Source organism: Myripristis murdjan, chromosome 11 (assembly GCF_902150065.1).
Source record: "Myripristis murdjan chromosome 11, fMyrMur1.1, whole genome shotgun sequence".
Classification (NCBI taxonomy): Eukaryota; Metazoa; Chordata; class Actinopteri; order Holocentriformes; family Holocentridae; genus Myripristis; species Myripristis murdjan.
In genome coordinates this window covers 16,034,071-16,057,198 of record NC_043990.1, presented here as the reverse complement: position 1 = coordinate 16,057,198, position 23,128 = coordinate 16,034,071, and the positions used below count along the sequence as shown (strand labels likewise).

At 39.9% G+C, this 23,128-nt stretch overlaps 2 protein-coding genes across 4 annotated transcripts; both read left to right on the top strand.

Annotated features, from left to right (window-relative positions):
• Positions 1 to 5,211: 5,211 nt before the first annotated feature.
• On the top strand, positions 5,212 to 9,584 carry znf706 (zinc finger protein 706). 2 transcript variants are annotated; one of them, XM_030064403.1, is made up of 3 exons: positions 5,212 to 5,344; positions 6,958 to 7,102; positions 8,495 to 9,584. In XM_030064403.1, the coding sequence occupies exons 2-3, from the start codon at positions 6,968 to 6,970 to the stop codon at positions 8,588 to 8,590; spliced, it is 231 nt and encodes a 76-aa protein (XP_029920263.1). In that variant the 5' UTR covers positions 5,212 to 5,344; positions 6,958 to 6,967; the 3' UTR covers positions 8,591 to 9,584. The 2 variants fall into 2 exon arrangements, with proteins under 2 accessions (XP_029920263.1, XP_029920264.1); XM_030064404.1 differs by having other exon boundaries at positions 5,244 to 5,316.
• A 3,807-nt stretch (positions 9,585 to 13,391) lies between these two features.
• LOC115367811 (14-3-3 protein zeta-like) lies at positions 13,392 to 21,198 on the top strand. 2 transcript variants are annotated; one of them, XM_030063735.1, is made up of 6 exons: positions 13,392 to 13,531; positions 15,097 to 15,418; positions 16,081 to 16,201; positions 18,563 to 18,720; positions 19,347 to 19,442; positions 19,631 to 21,198. In XM_030063735.1, the coding sequence occupies exons 2-6, from the start codon at positions 15,125 to 15,127 to the stop codon at positions 19,691 to 19,693; spliced, it is 732 nt and encodes a 243-aa protein (XP_029919595.1). In that variant the 5' UTR covers positions 13,392 to 13,531; positions 15,097 to 15,124; the 3' UTR covers positions 19,694 to 21,198. The 2 variants fall into 2 exon arrangements, with proteins under 2 accessions (XP_029919595.1, XP_029919596.1); XM_030063736.1 differs by lacking the exon at positions 13,392 to 13,531 and adding an exon at positions 13,799 to 13,926.
• The last annotated feature ends 1,930 nt before the right edge of the window (positions 21,199 to 23,128 follow it).

Genomic DNA, 23,128 nt, shown 5'->3' with positions numbered 1-23,128 from the left:
CAACAAGCTCCAGGGCGGGGGAACTTGAGCAATGTGTGGCCTTTGTCATAACAACTTTTTTTTCCTCTCTTTCTTTTTTTAGGCTATGCCCCCCCATCTGAAAACATAATCGCATCCTTTTCTCTTGAGAGAAATTTCCCCCTTTCACAAAAGACTAGAAGGATTGTCTCTCTTTTCTTATGATGTGAAAAGCAGGAAGGGGGTAACACAATGCTCACTGCTCGCTGGACATTTTTCTCACAATGATAAGATTTCCCTCAAGAAAGTCACGACACCCAACTGACGAGCATTTTCAACATCAGTATGAGTCTCATACATGAACACACACATAACGTAAACACAGGTTTTGGGATTACGGTGTTACCTGTGTAGTTTTGTTAGAATTTCTGATAAACCCATCGTCAGCCTTTTAAATTTCATGAATTATCATAGCCTATTGACCCGGGAAGGTGCAGACAAATGATAGATGGATGAATGCAGGATTTTATGATTTATGTAGTGTGATGATTCTTCCCTCACAGGGATCTCCTATCAGACAGATAACTGTCTCTGTAGTTCATTTCCATACAAGGTGAATGTAGTCAAATCCTGAGCGGGGGTGAACAACACCTCTGTTCCCACCTGATGGTGTGAGCCGCAGTCCAGATGGGACAGATAAATGAAAACTACCGCTGTTGAATGAACCACATTATAGTTGGAACAGCTCATAACAACGCAGTAGGTGTGATTATAGTTAAAGTTAAATCATACAGCAGTGCTCAAAATGCTTATACAAGCTTAAAATGATCATTGAACTCTATTAATTTTCCAGGAACTACCAGTATCAGGTTTGGTTTGTATCAGTTGCTGTCTCGGTCCGTGTGTGTGTCTGTGTCCATCTGCTTGTCTGTGTGTGTGTGTGTGTCACGCTGGGTGTGGTCAGGTTTCATCGCTGCATGTTGCTGCAGGCCGAAGCCCAGCAGTGAACATGAAGCGGCTGCCAGTCCCAGTCCCAGCGGCACTGTGACCCTCACAACAGGATGCAACTTCGATACCTAACAGACTCCCATCATAAAACCCAGGGTGCTCACCACTGCCCCCTACTGTTACTCTGAGGTAACACATCTGTGTCTTTACAGTCGTGCTGTGTGCAATGGCTGGAATGAAAGATTTTGCTTAGGGACTATCCGACTCTAAAATCCAGGGGATAACCTGGAAAAGTGAAACACTTATTTCCAACATGGTCCCAAGATGTTAAAAAAAATTAGAAGGAGAAGAAGAAGATGATGATGATGATGCATTTGTTTGGTTGGTTTGTTCATTTACACATATACAAAAAAACTTTATAAAATATACAAAATAAAATTAGTGGGGAAATGTGAGGGATAAATGCCTACAAACTCTCAAGGGGCTTGAAAAGTGACATTCTCCAGGCAGCATATCACTGGAAATGAGTCAACACAATCTGTATATGTCATACCCAGAATTTTCAAAACGTAAAAGAAAAAGGAATAAAAATGAAAACATAATATAGGATAGCACTTTAACAACAATTCAGCCCATAAAAACCCATCAATTACACAAGTATAGTGTTGTAGTCATATGATACTCACAAATGCGCACATGCATACACACACATCAAAAACATACACTAATATATATGCAGGAATACACAAATCCAGACAAAGAGTAAACACTCGTGATATGACTTGTAGTTTCCAAGAAAGATAAATGAAAATAGGCACAAACAGTTAAAAAAAAGATAGAAAAAGGAGGCAGAATTCATAATAGGTCTTTGGACTTTGGTTATATTGGTATACGAATCCTGAGAAGAAAGTTTTCAATGTACACATCTTATTATTTTAGTGCTTGTGTCTGTGCATGTACATGGTGGATGGTGTGTGGGCTCAGGTTTTTTGAGCAGTCGTTCTCTTCTGAATTCATCGCTGCCAACATGAGTTTGCAGGGATGCATTTAATAAATGCCAAACACTGTTATCTTGCATCACCTGCAGTTTTTTTTCCCTGTGTTTAACTGTCAAACCGCTGGGCCCAGCAGAACATGCCTAATCAAAGTGACACTGCATTAATGATGACACAAGACGTTTCTTAACAGAAAAGTCAAAAAGGCCTTGTTCTGCGAAACAGGAACTTGAGTTTGCTGGCACACGTAGATAATATTTTTGCAGCAATAGATTCATACTTGATTCCAGGCTAAATGTTTATGTGTATGCTACTTGATAATATTTATGTGTTTTTTTTTACTATTGTAAATCTACCTAAGCAAGATGAAATGTTTTATTAACCAAGGACCTAACACTGTCACACCTGTACTCTAGTTAATTCTCCAGTCAGTATGATAAATGTGTGCTCAGTTTGTGTTCTTGAACCCTGAAAAAGGCTCTGCCCACAAGATCGGCTGTTCACTAAACTATAAATAAAGGAGTGTGTGGCTCCTTTTAACATTAATTTGTATGTGCTCGGCATTCTGCATCTCCTCTCTGAAGTGTGCATCTGCCCTCTGTCCTCTCTTCACTACATGTGTAATTGAAGTGTAAAGAAAGTCAGGAGTATTTGGCTCAAAAGCCAGTGAACGACAACATAAAAAGGAAGTAAAGAAAGAATGAACTGTATCTTTGAATATTTTGGCTTTAGAGCTTTTATCAGCAGTGCCAACAAAAAACAAATTTGTTTAAATAAGTAGCAGCTCAGCGGTGGCTGGACCTTTAGCACTGCCCGCTCTCTTTTTTCCCCCCATCAAATTAACAAAAGTATCAACCACAAACGGAGATTTGGATCATTATATGAATCAGCTTGGATATCTCAGCAGTTCCTGCATTCCAGTAATTTAAACCTCTAACTTCATCCTGAAAGCCACCCCCTCTGGTTTGGAGTAACAGAGTCTAAAGCTGCAAAAAGGAAAATTGCCTGTACTGGTGAGAGCTGGTGTGAATGAGAAGATCTTGCTTTGTGCAATATAAAAATTTCCTGATGTTAGTAGCACTTGTGTAAGCAAACAAAGCTATACAAGAAACAGTGCATCCTCACAGTAAGTCCTTAAAAATGAACAGTTTTCCTTATTGTTGGTGTTAGGGTACAGCGGAGACTCACACTCCTTTTTAACATCTGCATTAAGCTGTCATATGTCCTGCACCCTGTAGCGAGTAAATGGATGAATGAAAGACCGTGCGTCACAGTGCGTGTGGTTATTGAGGAAGATCAAGAACTTAGATCAATCAGTCGTCTTGCAACAGAGCGCACTTCCACCGCTGTCAGCTTTTTCACAAGAACATACGGTAAGGATATTCTATGTAGTTTCAAAAAGCAAAGTGAATAAGATTGTTTCAGTTGTGCTACTTATCTAATCTCTGACACCAAATACTTGCTGAAATTGCAAGCACACACTTTTTGTGCATTGTAGTCCAATTATAGTGCATTAAATTGCATGGCATTGTGGCTGATATTTGTTTTCAGTATCAGCATCTAAAATAAGCATGTTTGTTTCAATAATTTTTAGTTAGTTTACACAAATAATTGGATGGAAGAATTTTGTCATCTCCTTATCTCCAAATTAGTAACAACTCTCATCATTGTAGGCATATGGTGCACAGACTAGAAACACTTGTAGGGCACAGAGAATGTGTATCATCCCTCTGGGAAAAAGCACACTTGTTAGGAAAGTCTAGAGTGTTTTTGTTATGATGTTACTGAGATCAGAGATCTGATGAAAACTGGCTTCCCTTGAGGGCTGCAACCATCCACTCCTAATCTCAGACAAAGCTGACTGTAGATACCTGAAAATTGCAGCAGAAGCCCAGATGCGAGGTCAGACTGCAGCAGGTGAGGGAAAATGATGTCAGTGGATTTCTCCCATTGACTTTTGGTGCAACTCCAGAAAACACAGCTCAGGAAATCAACTGCATCTTTATGCTCTGAAAAGAGACAAATAAGCTTTGAATAACAAGATAACTTGCTTGTATCGTTATGCATCAGTTTGTCAAATAAGACATGATAAAGGTACTACATCTAAACAATGCTGATATGACGCGTTTTCTTAAATAAAGATCCCAGCACTTAGGGTAATGTTGTGTGTGCTTTTTCTCCTTTTTCTGTTGACTCACCTTGTTCAGGTCAGGAAACAGAAACTTGCACTTGATTCTGAGTAGCTTATGTTGTTTTGTCTGCATGTTTTGTACCGAGGCCAAATTGAAAGAGTCACTATTTGCAAAAATACACTAATGTAGCCACATTACGCCCAGCAATGCAGTGATAAATAAAAAGGTGGGTGGACCAAAACCCCTTAGCTGCTGGTCATCATGAGGCGAACAACCACTGACATAGAGAACAATCATCAGAGGCCCTCGGATTTATTTTGTCTGCTTATCTTCGCTCAGTTTATTTAATTTTGACAATACATTTCCTGTGATGTGTACTGTTGAATTTAGGGAAAGGTTTTTTTTGTCAGCCTAACTTGTGACAGGTGATGTGCAGATGTCGTGTTTGCTTTTTGGAGGTTGGGGCTGTGTAGAAATGTACTTACCAGACTCCGCCACTTGGGGGCGACATTGTCAGCGTCATATCTGTGTTAGCCATTGTCAACGGTGCGTTTAAAGACTCCTCTCATGCCCTTACTCAACATGGTAGTAAGGACAACACTGTCTTTTCTTCGGTGCTCTCACACTTAGCCCACTTATGAAAAAAACAACAATAATGTAACTAGATATTATATGGTTTTCACTGTAGATTAAAAAACGTAAAATAAAATTAAAAATGCCACACCGTATGATAGGGTCACTATAAAATCACTATGAGGGACACAGTTCAATTTCGATATATATATATATATATATATATATATATATATATATATATATATATATATATATATATATATATATATATATATATATATATATACTTATTATTATTATTATTATTATTATTATACGTACATGATTGTGCAATGACAATAAAAATCTATCTATCTATCTATCTATCTATCTATCTATCTATCTCTCTATTACTTTAGCATTTTTCATCACAGTAGCCTACTTTGTCACAGCGTTTTATGGGACATTTATGAGGACACAACTCCTAATTTTCTTTTCTTTTGTTTTCTTGTTTGTTTAGTGTTAGAAAGGTCAGCTACGTGCCACAACTCGTAACACAGTAGCCCTATATGCACTAATGAGTATCAGCTGCAGGATATGTACTTCTTTACAATGACAAACGCTTGTATTTACGACTTTACGGAAGTCACCTAAACGCAACACGTTACCGTTAAGGCAACTGGCGTTAGGTGCAGCTGTCACAGTTGTGTGTGGGCTTCCAACAAACGGTACATACTTTTGTTTTAGCTTTATAAGGTAAGGAATGTTGTGTTTTTTGTATTTCTTATTATTTCTCCAAACACACTGCGGTTAGCGTTCCCATTTCCCCAAAGTTTGGACGCAGAAATGCTTCCATATGGTTAGCAGGTTAGCTAACAAGCTAGCGGCGCTGAGCTGAAGCTAGCTTACACACCATGTATCGCTAGTTAACCGACGCTTTGGCAGATTGCGAATGGCTTAATTTGACAGATTTTAGACCCTAACCTTGAATTATGTTTTGTAGCACTGTACATTACGCCAGGCAGGCAGGTGACAGGAAGGGGTGAAACCTCCGACCAGAATTGTAGCCAATACCTTTAGCCACATTGTGCATGTACTCATATCTGCTAGTTAGATAATGAAATCAGCCACTGTGCTGGAGGCATCCTGGAAAAATGCAAGGGTGTCTCTTTACTCAGTACTTGGAACCCCTGTTTTAACCTGGTGTAATGTTAGACACTGCTGTACTTAGCCGGCTAACCAGGTTTCATCTGAATGAACCAGTGTGTCGAAGAATAGTGCCGCTTGCTAACTTAGGTTAACATTAGACAGCTTGCTGACTAACAGCAGTCTCTATTTATACCAGCTGCCAGCAAACATGCCACCCACCTCACAAGGGTCACTTTCCACATGACATGGGTAGTTTAGTCCTGCTCTATGTCCAGATTATTCAGATGGATCTTTTAATAAGTGTTGTAGCTGGGTACTTGGCTACAGCTGACAGGATTCCTGTCTTTGCACACCCACGTGGACCCACATCTAGACAGCTTTTATACTGTCAGTCCAGTTTAATTTATGGAGCACATGCTGGGCAGAGGGAAACTATCATGTAAGACTTCACTACACAAAATTTATCCAGAACAAAACAACTGGGCTGTCCAGAGAGAGCTTGATGACGTAATGCCCCCCCCCACCCCCCCCCCCCCCCCACCCCCACACACACACACACACACACACACCCACACACACCCACACCCACACCCACACCCACCCCCCCACCCCCGCCAAAAAAAAGTCACTTCCTTCAGATAAACCTCCACAAGGGTTAGAAAACAAGCCAAAACCAGTAGAGTCACTCTAATCAACATCTCTAGTGCAGACTGGTTTTCCCTGCCTAAACCTGTTCAAAGAAGGGTATTATTCGTAACCCTGGTGAAAGACAAGTTTCTGTAGGCCTGCCTGGTAGTAAATTGTGGTTTCATTTGAACCTTATCTTATTTACCTTGCCTGACCAGGCTGACCAGCTTTAATCAGGTGTTAGTGCTCTTATCTTGCTTTCTGCTTAGGAAACTTGTTAGGTCAGACAACAGATGTCTGTAAAGGAGGCGTTTCATTGACTACAGCCTAATATACAACAAAGCAGATAATTCTGAGTAAAATGTTTCGAAGATGACTATATATGTCTGATAATTAACCTAGATTACACTGGAGTTCCACCTGTATTATTTCCTTTAAACATATAAGCTACTCTGTCCACCTTATATCCTGTAAATTGCAGTAGGTCTGATCTTTGGTGATGGTGATGTTTGGTGTTTTTACTCAAGGACTTGTTACAGTAGCTGTAAAACAACAAACATGAAATCCTTATTCTTTGTGTCCTTCTCATTTAGCTCAGCCAGCATGGCGCGTGGGCACCAGAAGATTCAGTCCCAGCAGAAGAATGCCAAGAAACAGGCAGAGATGAAGAAGGCCAAAGGCCATGACCAGAAGACGGCAGCCAAGGCAGCACTAGTGTTTACCTGCGCTGTCTGCAGGGTGAGTACCAAGCCGTGACTGGAACATCTTTTATTGGAGTGGCTAAACCATTAAAAAGCCAACATGTCTTGACGACTGACAAAGACTTTTTGCTGGTTTAGAAACTACAATAAAGGCTTTTTAATATTTCCCACCTCAGTGACTTTTTCAAGATTCAGATTATTTCCAATGTAAAGCACTTAAAAGCAAGTTTTTTGAAATTTACAAACTCAGAATTAGAAAAAATAAGAAGAAATGTAAAAAGTAGAAGTAAGAAGCGAAAAGTAACTGATGTCATGATGCTTAACACCCACACCCTGTGCTATCACTCCTCATATAGCAAATAATTGAGATTGCATAGTAATAATTTTTGTACTGTTGGGTGTGAACTGTAATGTATTCTTAGCACAGAGGTGCAAGAAATGACTTGTGATGGAGACCTACCTGGTACAGATTTACAGTACCTTGCTTTACCTTTGCCTCTTAGGATTCTGGACTTAAACCATGTTTGGAATTGCAATCCACAACTTAACCCAACATGCAAATGTCTTTACTCTGCATGGGGAATGTTGTCGGTGCAGCTCAGTGAAGCCCAGTCCACATCAGCCTGCCTATGACATAAGCCACTTTTACACCGCCTGTTCAAGGTGGGGATGTCGCGCTATTATTCTGCCTCGCTGTTCTGTGTAAAATATGCAAACACACTATGGGGTGGGGCATCTTCTTCTGGTCTTAAGACAGCAGCAGAGGTAGTCACAGAACCGAATTGACATCTGTGTAAAAGTGAAAACCGGCCGGACAGGACTTAAGTAGATGCCGCTGCGACATGCCACGCCTGTGCTTCCAGAATGCCTGAGTGCTATGTGAAATTTCATAATTGGGCAGCATCATGCCGGCTTCGCTTGGATCAGGGTCAAACAAAATAAAGCTGGTGTAAAGATGGGGCTTCATTAAATCAAATCAAATCAAGCTTTATTTATATAGCACCTTTCATACATAAAACGAATGCAACGCAAAGTGCTTTACATTAAAATACATAAAACCCTAATCCCCCACCCCCTCATACGCACTCACCCATGCACACACACACAAGTACAACAGCAGTACTGCAGTACAACAGCAGTACTGCAGCATCTCTGTGTAGAAAGGGCTATAGACATGCAAACGTCTGTAGTGATCAGTCATCTATCCATTCAGCAAAGTAAAATGACCAACCCAACTTTCTCAGAAAAGTGTATATTTCCATGTGAATGGGCTTCAATGAAACATAATTGACAGCCCGTAGGCTCTGTAACTAAGCTAAAAACTTTTGCTTAAATTACTATTAACACAGCTGTGTCTAAGCAGGCTTAATCATTGTATTTCTGGCTAATGCATTGTTTGATTCTTGTGTTGAATGTCCCCTCCATGCAGTCCCAGATGCCCGACCCAAAAACCTTCAAGCAGCACTTTGAGAGCAAACATCCCAAATCGCCCCTGCCCCCAGAGCTAGAGGGAGTGGAGGCATAAACAGCTACAGTCACTGGAGTCCCATCCTGGATGCCAAACCGAGCTCTTCGAGGCCCTTTACCAAATCTGCACTTGTCTCAATCTGACAGGACTGGATCTGCAAGCCACACAGCAAGCAACAGGTCACTTCATTTAGCCTTTTGACAGGCCAGGCTGCCTTTTGACACAATACTTCCACCCATCCAGTCTCTTGCTCTTTTGTATAAATTCATAGGGGCTAAACCCAAAGGTCGGTTTTGTTTTCAGGGTCAGTGAAAACCGGTATGATCCTTGAACAATACAAGTGGTCAGTTCAGATTTCTTCTTTCATTCACACAGATACAATCACTCCCCTGATGTTATACCACTAGCCACTCTGTTGGAGCTTCTTCAGTAGAGGGCACATTTAATCATATGTTCAGAATGATGTGTTGTACAAATATCAGTGTGTCTAGCTGCTAATTCTGTACATCTTCATCTGAATTATTCTGATGATTTGACCCTGCTCCCTCATGGCTAACATGCCACTCCGTCACGTTATCACTTTAATAAGGTAAGGGCAAACACACCGTCCCCTTAAAAAGAAATGATTTGGCTTGGGTGGGAGAGAAACAGTTTAATGTAAATGTTGCTTAAACATGTTCATCTAAATTTGAGGTATATTGCCATGAAACGAATGGAAAATGTGAACAATTTTGGTAAATTAGTCCTTTAGTTTCCTTTTTGCTTTGAATGCTGAGTATTGAATCAAGAACGATTTGTGCTGCCTGTCATATCAGTTGAATTCACAGTCTCGTCTTTTCTGATTTGCTGTAATCTTTCATCCAGCTAATCATTAATTTATATGGTGGTTCATAAAAATGTGAAATCTTGCCAGCTATTTTCAAGTTGCAATATGACTTCTAAGTGAAGAAAATTCTACTGGAGCTTATCAGCAACATTTCTATACTTGGAAAACGAATGTATGTCCCAATTATGTAATATAACATTTTAATAAATTTTACTTTGTTTTATATCTTGTTTCTCCACCTGGTCATCTTTTATTTTTGCAAAACGTTGTTATTCACATTGTAATGTGTATGTGTATGTTACACAATTTTTTTTTTTTTTAAAGTATGTTAATGTCTCTAAAAGAAGAATATCTTTGAAGTGGTTGATTTTTTTTTTTTTTTTTTTTTTTTTTTTTAATCCTTTGACTTGGAGGAACACAGGAACACATGAGACATGATAGTTTGTAATACAAACTACAGTCAAGATGCAACAGTGACACAAAAAGAAAATTGGAGAGAGAGAATTCCTGTAGGGGACAGCTGAACTCATAACAAGACATCTTGATGAAGGGCAAAGCGTTAAAATCTCTCCGCTAGCCCGCAGTTCTATGAGCACTGAGGATCTGCACTCGACTGCTCTTCCTCAGAGACCTGGATATGTGTCACCGTGTGTCTCTGTTCAACAAAAACAAAAAAAAAGTCAACAAAAAAGAGCGTCATGACATTTTAATCATATTAATCATACATCAGACACTTGAATAAGGTGGCATTTCTTAAAACAGGAGATTTTGAAAAATTGCCTCGATCATTATTTTTCTCCCTTTTGAATAAATATGATAGTTACTCACTATGACAAATACATCACTTAGATCAGATACACTTGAGTTCACTTGAACACAGTAGAAAACAATATAAATATATGAATGTATGTCTTACCTTTTCGGCATATGGATAAGAGAAGAAGATGAGTTTCACTATCAAATAAACAAAACCTACATGAAACTATTAACCAGATAAATACCTGTTATGATTGTAATACAAGGTTCAGGTTTTACGGGGGGAAATGTAAGGTGCTCCTGATAAGATAAAGTGAAGCGTTTGGAACAGCTTCACACATGTTGATGTATTCTGTGCAGGAATTTTATTATTCAGGTGTGTTTTATACTTAATTCACCATCACATGTGGTATTAATCATTGGAAATCATTATAGGCTATACTATGTGTTTGTCTTATTCACTGAACTCAGTACATGTTGGTATGCTTGGGAAAGTCCCTGTGTGTCTCGCTTATCTCACACAAACCCAAAACAAACCAAAGACACAGCATCCTTGCAGAGAGACAGGGAAATGTCAAAATATGTTATGTATTCATGCTTGACAATCAGATATTTGCTTATGTTTATCATTAAAATCATGTAACTACTTTTATTCCATATTCATACATACTCCATATTCTTTTATATGCTTACTCTATATTCTCGTTTTCTCAGAGTTTCTGAGGGAAAGAACCAAAACAGCATCACACTGTCCTTGTTGCATTTTGTTTGGTCTCTAGCTTTGGCAAAACCACTGAGTCATGCTTCTGAAACGTGACCAAGACTGAGGTTCATGCGTGGTATAAGTCGTGTGTGAGATGGTGTTGAAAAGTTTTTAACCAATTATGTTTGCCACCTTTGGTCAGAGGTTAAAAATACTTTATCTTGCTCCCTTGACGTTGTCCCCATCAGGCTCCTAAAGAACATTTTTGAAGCTATGTGTCTAATTATCTTGGAAATTTTAAACAGTTCACTAGTAACAGGGATTGTTCCCACTCACTTAAAAAATGCCGTCATCCAACCACTGCAGAAGATGCCTTCACTCAGCCCTGTCTAAATAACAATGGGCCAATCTCAAAACTTTCATTTCTATCTAAAGATGTAGAAAATATGTCACAAATTGACCTTGTGCATGAACAACAATGATATTTTTGAGGAATTTCAGTCTGGCTCCAGAGCCCAATGTAGTCCAGAAACTGTGCTACTTGGGTCAGTGAATGACCTCCTTTTGGCAGCTTATGCAGAGAAGACTGCAGCTTTAGTTCTCTTAGATTTGAACACTACATTTGACACTGTTGATCACAGCATCCTGCTTGCTTACCTGGGACACTGAGCCTTGACTCAGTTTCATCCCCATCTCCAGGACTGATACTTAAATGTGGGAATAAGCAGTGTGAGACTGACCAGCTCCAAAATGCTCTGGTGTTCCCCAGGGGTCTGCGCTGGGTCCCATTTTGTTCTCCATTCTGCATGTAACCCCTGGGACAGCTCTGAAATAGGCATAGCCTCAGTTTTCATTTTTATGCACATGATACACAGCTGTATTTATCAATAGACCTAAATTACCTAAGTGAGATTTAAATGCTTCATCGCTGTTTTCAGGATGTTCTCAGTGGTGTAAAATGCGTCAGCCTGATCCATTTAAGGGCTTCATGCTGACTGAGGGTGCATGGGCCTTAACTGGGTCAGCTGAGAAAAAGTAGAACTGGAACAAAAACCTGCAGGACAGGGGGGGCTTGCGGACTGGTTTGGGAACCACTGAGTCAGTCAAAGATATTCTTGTCTGTCTGCTGTGCATGTATGTTTCTCATGAATTCAGTTCAGTGGGAAAACGGCCAAAGATGGAAACCATGCCACCACCACCCAAACAAAGGCAAAGAACACCACAAATATCAATAACTGACATTTTAATTATAGTTAGAAATATATATCAATGGTGTAATTATCAAACTGGCTGCTATTGAAAGGGATGCCGTATCTCAGTCATTTTCTCACAGCAGAAAATTACCTATACACAACTATATGACTCCAATTAACATATGCAATAAATCCTGTTACAAGCCATAAGCCACTCAAACAGCAGAAAAGGTACTCTCTGTGTCTATTTCACTGTGGCTGCACAGGACTGACAGGAAAAAGATGGGGAAATTAGTGCAAATTGAAACTGGTGAAGGACCTTATCAGAAGGTCAGGCCAACAAGTGAGTATTTCCACATAATGGAAAAAGTTGTGGGATGTGGCTTTCTGCTGTTTTCCATTCAAAACATCTATTTTTTAAACCACGTTACACACAAACCTAAAATACTGCTTGAATCCAGAGCCAAAAGTTACTTTTTTAAGATAATGAACAGTTTTGAGGAGAGGAACTTTGTTTCTGTATCATAGTGGCTGCCTTGGTAACAACATGAGGCTGTATCTCTGTTTGTCTGTAGAACAATATAAGTCAGTGGGACTGTAAGGCCCACCTTCAAAGTAGAATTACTGTGTATTTAAATATTATTGTACAGTACAGGTTGCTTTAGCCCAAATAGCAGATTTAATATTTTTTTATGTGATTCTGATAATGATGATTTTTAAACCCGTGGGAGCACTCTTATATACTAGTTTGTCAATAAAAAATGACATTTTTGAATGAGTTTTCACTGACTTCCATTAACTGGTAACAGTTTCAATGAAAGGTGTTATCTGTGCATTATTGTTTGTTAGAGGCGTTGGAAGCTATGTTTTTAGAGAAATTTAGCTGACTTCAGCACATTATTATTATTATCATTATTATCATTATTATTATTATTATTATTATTAATATTATTATTATTACGTTTCCACAAGAACGGACAGTCGGTAGAGTACCATGATTGTATTGGCATACAAACGACAGGCGTACAAGATAGATTTCGACTGACCTTTTTATTTCTTTTTTTCTTTTTTTTTTTTTTTTTTTTAACTTTTGCCCCGAAGATATATTCAAATATACAAATATTTCAGATACGTGCTAACAAAATACAACAAAAAATACAACAAAATGTTACATTTCGATCGTAACTATAGCAACGGCAGCGATCACCTCCTGAAACCGCCCGTTTCGCCCCTTTTTTAAATCTTTATTGAAAATACATTTATTTTTTTTTACAAACATTTCATACATGTACAAAGAAACAGGAGCATGAATTTAAAAAAAAAAAAAAAATCACTTGAATCCCCACGGTTGCCTTGACACTCCCTTTGACGTCATTCGCCCCGACGTGTCCCTGCTGCTGTGTCTTTGATTGGAGGGAAACCCCGTGGACGCGAGCGCGAGAGACGCTGTGAGGAAGAGGTAGCTCCATCAGCTGTGCCGCTCGGCCACCGGAATCAGAAGCGTTTTACTCTACACTCAGGTGGGTTTCTGGACTTTTAGCGACTGCAGTCAGCTATAATGTAGTCGACGAATTGTCCCCTTTCTCAATCTGGCTCGAAAAACCACTTCGTCTTTGCTTTGTGTCCCAGCTCAAGCGGCTAAACGTGTCTGAGTTGAGAGCAGCGATGCTCCGAGGCTCACTCATTGTTTGGCCCCAATTGAATGGGACTCGCCGATGCACTTTGCTCATCTATTTCTTAAATTTTATTGTGTTTCGTGTAATGCTGCGTAATTCCTCGCTACCGAGTCGGCAACACACGCATTATTTGACACTTAACCTGCTTACAAAGCGAAGAATTGGCTTACTTGTTTTTTCCAGGAAGCGAAAAAGGGCGTTCACTTTGGACAAAACTAGGCTCCCTCCATCAAGTTAAAGTGAGTCAGCCGCACTATTATTAGCTCTCCTTTTTCCTTCTGCAGCGGTTACGAGCAACGTAAGCCTACTGGTTTACCACAGAAATTGTTACAAAAATGTTTTCGCCCCCTTTTCTTGTACACAATAAAGCACTAGCACGTTTTCCGCGGGCAGGTGTGGCAGCAAGGTGCGTCGACGCAGGTGGTGGTCTGCTGGCCTGTGTTAAAAACTATGATTTAGTGATTGTGGAGTATTAACCCAACAGATAATCTTAGTTTAGATAAGACAGACTTGGAGAACAATGATGTGCAAGCCACCGTCTATTGATTCACCACAGCTGCTGTACTGCTCTCCACGGTGCAGGCAAATAAGTAAAAGTTCATAGTGACTGAGTTGCATCCTGCTAAGAAATGAGTTAGGGAATTGGTGTTTGCAAGGTGACCTGGTCCTGTCAGCTATTTACTACAACAAGACTGATATTTAATTCATTTGAGAGCCTGCTTTGCAAGTGTTGTGTTGGTTTGCATTTTAACTGTGTAGGGAGTGTATGGCTTATAATTCCTTTATTTTTCTTGCTAAGGATTTGGTCACCAGGTGAATTATTAGACATCAGTATAATATATTTCAGACTGCGCCCAGGTATAGATGAGCAGAGCTGGTTCGGTGGTGGGTTCATATCCAAAAAGCTCCTTTAGATTTGATTATAAAAAGCAAGTGCGACATCCGCAAGACATAACCATGGGTGAGGAGTTCTACAACACATGATCTAGAAACTGAAACCTGAAAAGCACCAACAGGGTTATTGCTGGTGGTGGTGTACCTCATCCTAAACATTGGGTTCACCCGCTTCACCTGCTCTTACTTTCTTTTGAGTACATTATAAAATGTTAACCTTCTGCATTTCAGTATCCCCTTTCTTGTATATTAGAAGCTCAAAAAATTAGTAGCTCAGAAATCCCATACTTTATTTGTCCTTTTGCCGATTGTTTTATCTTGCTGTACAAAGGGATTTTGAAATAAATTTACTGAGGATTTTGTCTCACAACTACGCAGGTACATCAGAGTTAAATTATCCAATCCTTTTGTCTGTGTCATCATTCTCCCTGCCCCCAACTCCCTGACTCCCTCTGCTCTGTCCTTCTTTCTCTCCTGCCCCATTTGCTCTGTCCTTCCCTACTCGCTGTCCTTAGTTGTTCTTCGTCAGTCTACACAGGAGCAATGTCGGACAAGGCGGATCTGATCGAGAAGGCCAAGATGGCTGAGCAGGCCGAGCGCTATGAAGACATGGCCGCGTTCATGAAGGAGCTGACCGTGGCGGACGCAGAGCTCAACAACGAGGAGCGCAACCTACTCTCTGTGGCCTACAAGAATGTGGTGGGAGCTAAGAGATCCGCCTGGAGGGTGATATCCAGCGTGGAGCAAAAGTCAGAGGGCAACCCAAAATCTGCTCTCGCCAAGGACTACAGGGAGACAATCGAGAAGGAATTGAACGGCGTCTGCAAAGAAGTGCTGGTGAGGAGCAGAGGGGGGATGAAGAAGACTGGTTAGGGAAGGAAGGGAATAAATGTTGGGTTAGGAAAAGGAGTGAGGCTAGAGATGTGGGAAAACTAAATGTCTTGTGTCAGAGTATACCAGAGCAGTCACTGTCTGTCTGTTGAGTCGAGGTAGTGTTGCATACAATAACCCTGTCTGGAATGTGGAAAAACTGGAAAAAGGTGCTTTAAGGATAGGGGAGCTTCTCACGGCAGACATTTGAATGCTAGCCACTACCCTTGTGTGTTGGTGTGTTAATTCAGTGGTTCTCAAATGGGGTACACGTATCCCTAGGGGTATGTTGGAGTACTGCAAAGGGTACATTACATTTTTTAATGTTTTTATATTAAAAAAAAAAAAAAGTCAGTCAAGCATAATTTCTAAAATAATAAGCCTGTGTTACAATAAGTGCAATTAAAATGTAAATGTAAGTTTGATAAACCACATTTTATATTCAGTGTTCCCACTTTGGGTTTACAGAAGGTGTCAAATGTGTGTTTTTGGTTTAAACCGGCTGCCGTGATTGTCGAGGGAGGACATTTATTTACTATGACTAGGAAGCCAGATAAAATTTTTTTAAAACGGATTTGTCACGGATTTGTGTGGCTTTGACCAAATTGTGTCGTACACCCGCATGCCAGGCCCTGCTTGATGATCATCTGATTCCGAAAGCCACGCAGAATGAAAGCAAAGTCTTCTACTACAAGATGAAGGGAGATTACTACCGCTACCAGGCTGAGGTGGCCACTGACAAAGAGGCTGGTGAGTGAAGCAGAGCTCTGCGGCCCAGACACATCACATACATATGCACTGGTTCATTTTCAGTATTGGTATCATTTTCAACATTTTAGCCTTGACCTGATACCCAAGTGCTTATTTTTGTGCTCTTGCCTCTCATTCTCTAGCATTTCAGAGTGCTGACACAAGATGCTTTAGCAGGTCATCATTAATGTGATTGATAAGGATCCAACTGACCTTAGATTCATAATCCTGTCATAGGTCGAGGTTCTCTTAATCCAATTTAATGGAGTCGTAAACAAGGGTTGGATTACGAGGAAACTGAAGATAGTCTGTTATACTAAGGACTCCATCTCTCTTGTAAAGGGTAGGGTTGATTTGGGTATATAAACTAAGTTGTGCGTCAACATTGAGACAGTACCTGACTAAATGAAACTGGGTGCTTGCTCCAGGGCCAAGCTCAAACATGGGGAAGCCACACCTCCTCTCAAAACCCTGTTGCAATGTGTTTGACCCTGGAACCAAAGCTATTAGTCTTAACATTGTTTTTGTGCTTGATTTTAGTCCAGACTTCCTGAAACTATGATTTGTGTAGTTTCATAGACTGCTGTATGTCACACTTTCACTCCTGATATGACACATCTACCAGTTCTCTCTGCTGCATTGGCTCATATCTAAAACTCATGTGGAAATCCCACACTATAGGGTTGCATACAGGCCATTGTGACATTAATCTTAGACACACCTCAACTGACGCTGAATGAGAGACCATTAACAGTACATTTTTTTGGTTCCTACCAGCTATCATTACAGTGAAATTAAGATCATGTGGATGGAGATGGATCAGACTTTGCTGCTTCTGATAATCTTGAGAAATACTTGGGTCCACAGTGTCAGACATTTTATTCCCTGACAGCAGATTCTAACATCACAGATTAGACCTCTTGTTTGCTTTTGTACAGATTTTGTGTGGAGGTTCACAAAATTGTATTGAATAGTGTAATATTGTATGTCTACTGTTTTAGTGTTGATCTTTGCAGGAGTAGCCGTGCCCTGGCTTTTTGCTGCACAAATGACAAGTGCTTTAATTTAAACTTTGGATATTGTAGCAGTAATGAGATTTACATATTGTATCATATGTATCATGATTATCATATTGTCTCTGCACCTCCTCTGTTATCTTTTTAGGCCCTGATCTGAGAACTAGGCTGACTTAGTGACTCCTTATATAGTTACAGTGCATGATTATCTCCTGAGTATTTCTCACTCTCAAAAACCAACCAGGTCAGGTAGTGTAGTCACTGGGGGATACTTGGTTTCTGTGGCAATAGGCCATCCTACATCTTTTGAAGGATGTGATAAATGTGTTTAGATTACTGGCCCTTCAAATCTTCTGTAAAATATGCGGGCCGTCTTGCTTCAGGTACTGTTTGTGGCTAGAATACTGACACAATTGCGGCACTTGACCTACAACTGTCAGCCTCAACATGGGCTGGGGCTGCTGCTGGGTTGCCATAGCAACAGCAGCAGTACCAGGGTGCTGGCTGTTGCTGGTTGCCAGGAGGCAGTTTCAGAGTCACTTTCAAGGCTTTGGCAACCCAAACTGCCACTGTCTGCCTGGCTTTCCTTCTCTCATTCTGGGGACGTCCTATAGGTTTTACTGCACATTTATAGCAAAAACCCAGTGCTCATTTTCCTTGCTGGTGTCAGTCACTTTTACCGTCTTGGTTTTTGAGCCATAATTGGGTTGGCATTTAGGTCAGCTATTTATATTAACATCCACTGAGCTGAACATCCCAGATCTTATGAATAACATAGGAAGTCTGAAGTGTATTGATGTGCCTAAACTTTTGAAAGGGTTTGTCTTAGCAAACTCACATAACACTTGATGTTTTCCATTCCAAACTGAGCTCAGTCTTGTTTCCATTCATTACAATTCATCATGCATATCATTTGGTAATAGCAGATTTATTGTCTTGGCTGTCATAATGCTGCAATAATATGCCTCAGTGCTGCCAAAATCGGCTTCAAAATCTTCATAAAAAAGGACTCTTGAGAAAAATGGATTGTTTTGGTGGATTTGGATTCACTGGATTAGATATATCAGGCAAATTTAGGTCTTGCGTCTGAAGGTTGGAGAAGGTGCACCATTTCGTATTATGCTGTTTTGCAGTCTAAATATGTGTAACCATATGGTGGCAATGGTGATTGTGCTTGTAAGCAACAGTGGAAATAACATGGACTATTAGGTGCACAGATGGTGCATAATGGTCCACGAGTGTAGTTTTATCCAGGGCATGTCACATAGTATTGTAAACAAACCAACTTCTATCTTGTCTTTCCCAATTTAAATACCTGCTTCTTACTTTATCCTCCTGGTTGCAGACATCGAAAAGTCCGACAACGCTTACCAGAAAGCCACTGAGATCAGCGCTGAATTGCCGTGTACACATCCCATCCGCCTCGGCCTGGCACTCAACTACTCTGTCTTCCACTATGAAATCTGCAATAGCTCTGAAAAGGCCTGCGAACTGGCCAAGAAGGTTAGGAGCTTATTTTTACAAAGTTTGTCTCTGTCTCTTACTCCAGCTCCCTCTTTGTTTCTTTCACAGACTCTCATAGTCTATAATTTTGGGCTGTGTACCTTGTTATTTTTTCTTCTAAAAGACTAAATGCCCTCAAATTCAGTTGGACTGTCCTTCAACTAAAAGACTTGGATATAAGCCTCTTTGTTTGCAAACATCTGCCCTACTGACAAGACAAAGTCACTGAATCCCTACTAGTTCTGCACAAGATAAGCAAAAACAGATGTATCCTATGGGGATCTGTAGGCTATTCCATCACAATAATTGTCTGCTATTTATATGGCCAAATTGAGTGTTCAAATTGTACAAAGATGGACACGTATATCACAAATACCAGTCTTATTGAATCAATGTCCCTTTCACCATGAAAATGATTGCTGCTCGTCAGCAACAAGAGCCGCTTTTTACTTTTTACTTTGTCACCCTGAGTTTTTGCTGCGGCTCTTCTTTGAATTATCCAGGCAATTCTCTTTGTCGTTTGCCTTACTAAGTAGTTAGACCCTCATACTAGTGGATTTGCACTGCGTTTTGGACATGTACTCACTGGTTTGGATAATACTGATGGTTGCCTTTATCTCTCACAGGCTTTTGATGAAGCTGTTAGTGAGCTGGACTCCCTCAACAAGGAGTCCTACAAGGACAGCACCTTGATCATGCAGCTCCTTCGTGACAATCTGACAGTGAGTGTCTTGTCTGGCCACATGTTCATTTGCCTGCCTGTCAGCTCTCTTATTATTTCACCTTTTGCTCATTTTCATCTGCACAGAGTTTCACATTGCCCTGTGAAAACTGACAGTTATGTGTAGATGCTAAGGTTTCCCTGTAGTTCTGAATGTACAGTAATCCTATATCTCCTGCATTATTACAGCTGTGGACGTCAGAGGCTCAGGTTGAAGGGGAGGACGACGCAGTGGCAACAGAGAACAACTGAGTTTCAAATCTGTCTTTAAGAACAACATATTTTTTAACCTCTCACCAGCCTAAGTTCTGTGTGGTTGTGTGCACATACATGCACAGCCATGTATGTATGTTTGCACTTCACTCACAGTGTATACAGTATGTGTGTGCAGGTACATGAACTGTGTGTGTACGTGTATTTGTGTGTGTGCACATGCAAGTGTGCACCTCTTGGGGCTACAAAAGATGGGCTTAACTAGATCTGTTTTTTTTTTGTTTTTTGTTTTTTTTGTTTTGTTTGTTTTTTGTTTATTGAGCATTACTCATCATGTGAATCAACTGATGTTTCACCTTGTTGTCCGTGGTTTTCCAAGAAATCACCATGAAATACCCCTTTTAGACTCATATAAGCTCTAGGATCTTTAACCTTCTTCATCTTAAACAAATTGTTGCTGTTGGACAAAGGAAAAAAAATACTTGAACTAAAGGTTTACAGCTAGAGCATGTTTCATGACCACTTGTCCACAAATCCCTTTGGAGGCCCATAATAAAATCTGAGTTGGAAAGGTGGACAGGGCGATCAGAAACAGAGGCCATTTCATTAGTTTTAGGTTTCTTGTGACAGCAGTGATCATGTAGATGGCAGAAGGAATGTAAATGGAAGCACAACTTGATATTTACCTCAGTGAGGCTCTACTCCCACATTATTTGTTCCCATCCTGTCCTCTCAGATGTCCAGTGTGACAGCTAGTATTTTTACTGAGGATTCATATGCCATGGATCAGTGAGGTCAGTGTGTGTTAGGCCTTGAAAACTGTAAAGGGTTTTATGTTTGAATAGCCATTTGCCAAAACCATGGTCACAGTAGGGGTGATAATTTGTTGAGAAGGTTACATTCCATTTTACTGACATCTTTTCACCCTCAGCAACCTGTGCAAACTATAATTTACTGTAATTTTCCATACTATGATGATGAGGTATAGACAACCTACGAAAAGAAGTTAGCAACTTCATTCAGTGGCTTTATACTGTCACTTTGATATTTGATCTTTTCAGCAGTGCAGAGGATACATTTTTTTCCATATGCTTTTATGTGGTTACTTTGTACTATTTTCTATTCGGGTGTTTTGTATTTTATTTGTGTATTTAACCTCTTTGTCTCTTGTTTTGATACCTGAGAAGTATGTGGTTCTCAGTACTATGGGGTGAGGCTGACAGGTGCTTTGAAATTTCAGCAAGTTTTACCTAATAATTAACAGGTGGTTTGCAGCTATATTTACCTACATTAGAAATACACGTGGAAAGGCAAACAAGCCAAATCAATGCTACATGTAAACTGATCGGAAAAGTAGCATTTTGGAGAAGGCTGCACTACAGCCATTTATTACAAAAATTTAGTAGTGCCACTTTTCTTAAAATTGTCACCATTATAACAAGTGGGATGCAAGTTTAAGCATTCATAAATGTTCAAGTTAAACACTTGAGTATGTTATTTAGCTTGGTGCTTTCCTGTAAGTGGAATTAAACATTGGAAACAGGTGTGCAGTGTGTACGTGTTTGCCCTTATATGTGTAGGATATCATTTGGACAGTATGTGGAGTGCATAGCAGAAGCAGTGTCTGTACATTCTGCACTGGGGCATCAGCTTGGTCCACCACTGATTGCTATACTGGGCAGGAAGTGGGTCGGCTGCTCTCACTGGGACTTCTACACAGCGATCTGAGCATGTGCCCAGGCTGCCGCCTTGAACTGCAATGAGACTGCTCGCATTAAACTGAATTTCCTGCCTATGAATGTCCTCGTGCATAAACAAAGGCTTTATGGCTCACATTATTGGTTTAAAACATGAGTTATAATCACTGTCACAATTTTAACTTCATATGGAAAATGAGTTCCTGTCATCACAACTGAAAATGTTTTTTTTTGTAGTGTTTAAAAATATTGACTGGTAAACATAGTTCTTACAAGACTCAGAGTCTTGTAAGAATAACAAAAGTTCAGTCTGATAGGAGGAAGTGTTTTCAAGCCACTGATTGTGAGGCAACAGTGTCTCAGCAGGGGGTGTGAAATTGCAATTACAAACCAGGGCTTCAAATGGAGGGCAAACATTTTAAAGGCTCTTATGTTCTGGAAAATATGCTGATTATTGTCACCTGCAGCCTTATGTCCATGTCACCCAAATGTGATTTTCAGATAGGAATCCAAATAAGAGCTTTTATGATATTTTGGTATCTAGCTGAAAAGGAAATGGGATGCAAAGGATTGCTTCATAAAACTCCATATTTTTACTCCCTCCCCTGTTGCTCATAAAATTAAAATGATACTTTAACATGCATAATTTAAATTGTCAGTGGTACAGCAGCTTTATGGATGTTAGAAGCCATAGTGTGGTAACACTGGGTTTCAGATGGGAACTAACTTACTTCACTGACAACACTGCCCTCTGTGGATGGAAATGAGTGAATGTGAGGGGCCACACTTTGCTCTATGTTGTTTTAACACTGACTTCTCTAATCTGTCTCTAGTCTGAGCAAGGATCAGCTATTTTAGGCTTTAGCATGTTTTACAAAATGCACCAACATGCACACATGTCTCGCTGCAATGCACTGAAATTGATATACACATTTTGTATCAGATAATTGTCATTGTTTGGTAATAACATTGTTCCAGATTACAGTTTGACTGACTAATTCAGACCAAACCCTAAACTAGGCCTGGGAAGTAGAGCATGTGAACCCAAATCTGACTGAATCCTGAAAGTAACCATTTTCAACTAATCAAATACTCACTAAAAGCAGACATTTTTGTCCCAGGTCTCACTCAAATGTGTGATATGTGCTGATAGATGCAGCCTGAAGTGCTTGAGTCAGGTTTTTTGGGCAACAAGATGTCCTCTTTTCACATCTACATCTACACAGCCATTGTTTACCTCGCACCAGTAAACTGTAGAAAAGCCATAATTCATACAGGAGTTTCACACCAAGGGGTCAACCTTCAATCACCTGAGCTGTTCAGCTTTGATCATCTGTGGCCCTTAAAGCCAGAACAAAAGAATGTGACTCTGTCCTCCACTCTCACCCTGATGGCAGTTGATAAGCTCCTCTGTGGTCACAAGACTGAGCCGGGTCCAGACGCTCCTGAAAAACTAGGTTTTCATCATTAATAAAAACTAACACAACAAAATATGGGTGTGAAAAAACTTAAATAAAAACAAAAATGAGGCTTTACAAAAAAAAAAAAAAAAAATTTATAGGGAAAATGTCTTGTTTTTTCATCTTTGTCAATTAAGTTGGTTGTTAATCTGTACAAAGTGAATATTTTTTAAAATGGAATGATGTTTGGTTGAGTTTTTATTACACAATATTTTTTCTGGCCTTACTGAATCTCACCTCACAAATACCTACTACAAAAAAGGCTAAAACTAACACTGAAACTAATAAACGCTAAACTTAAGCATTTTCAAAAAATA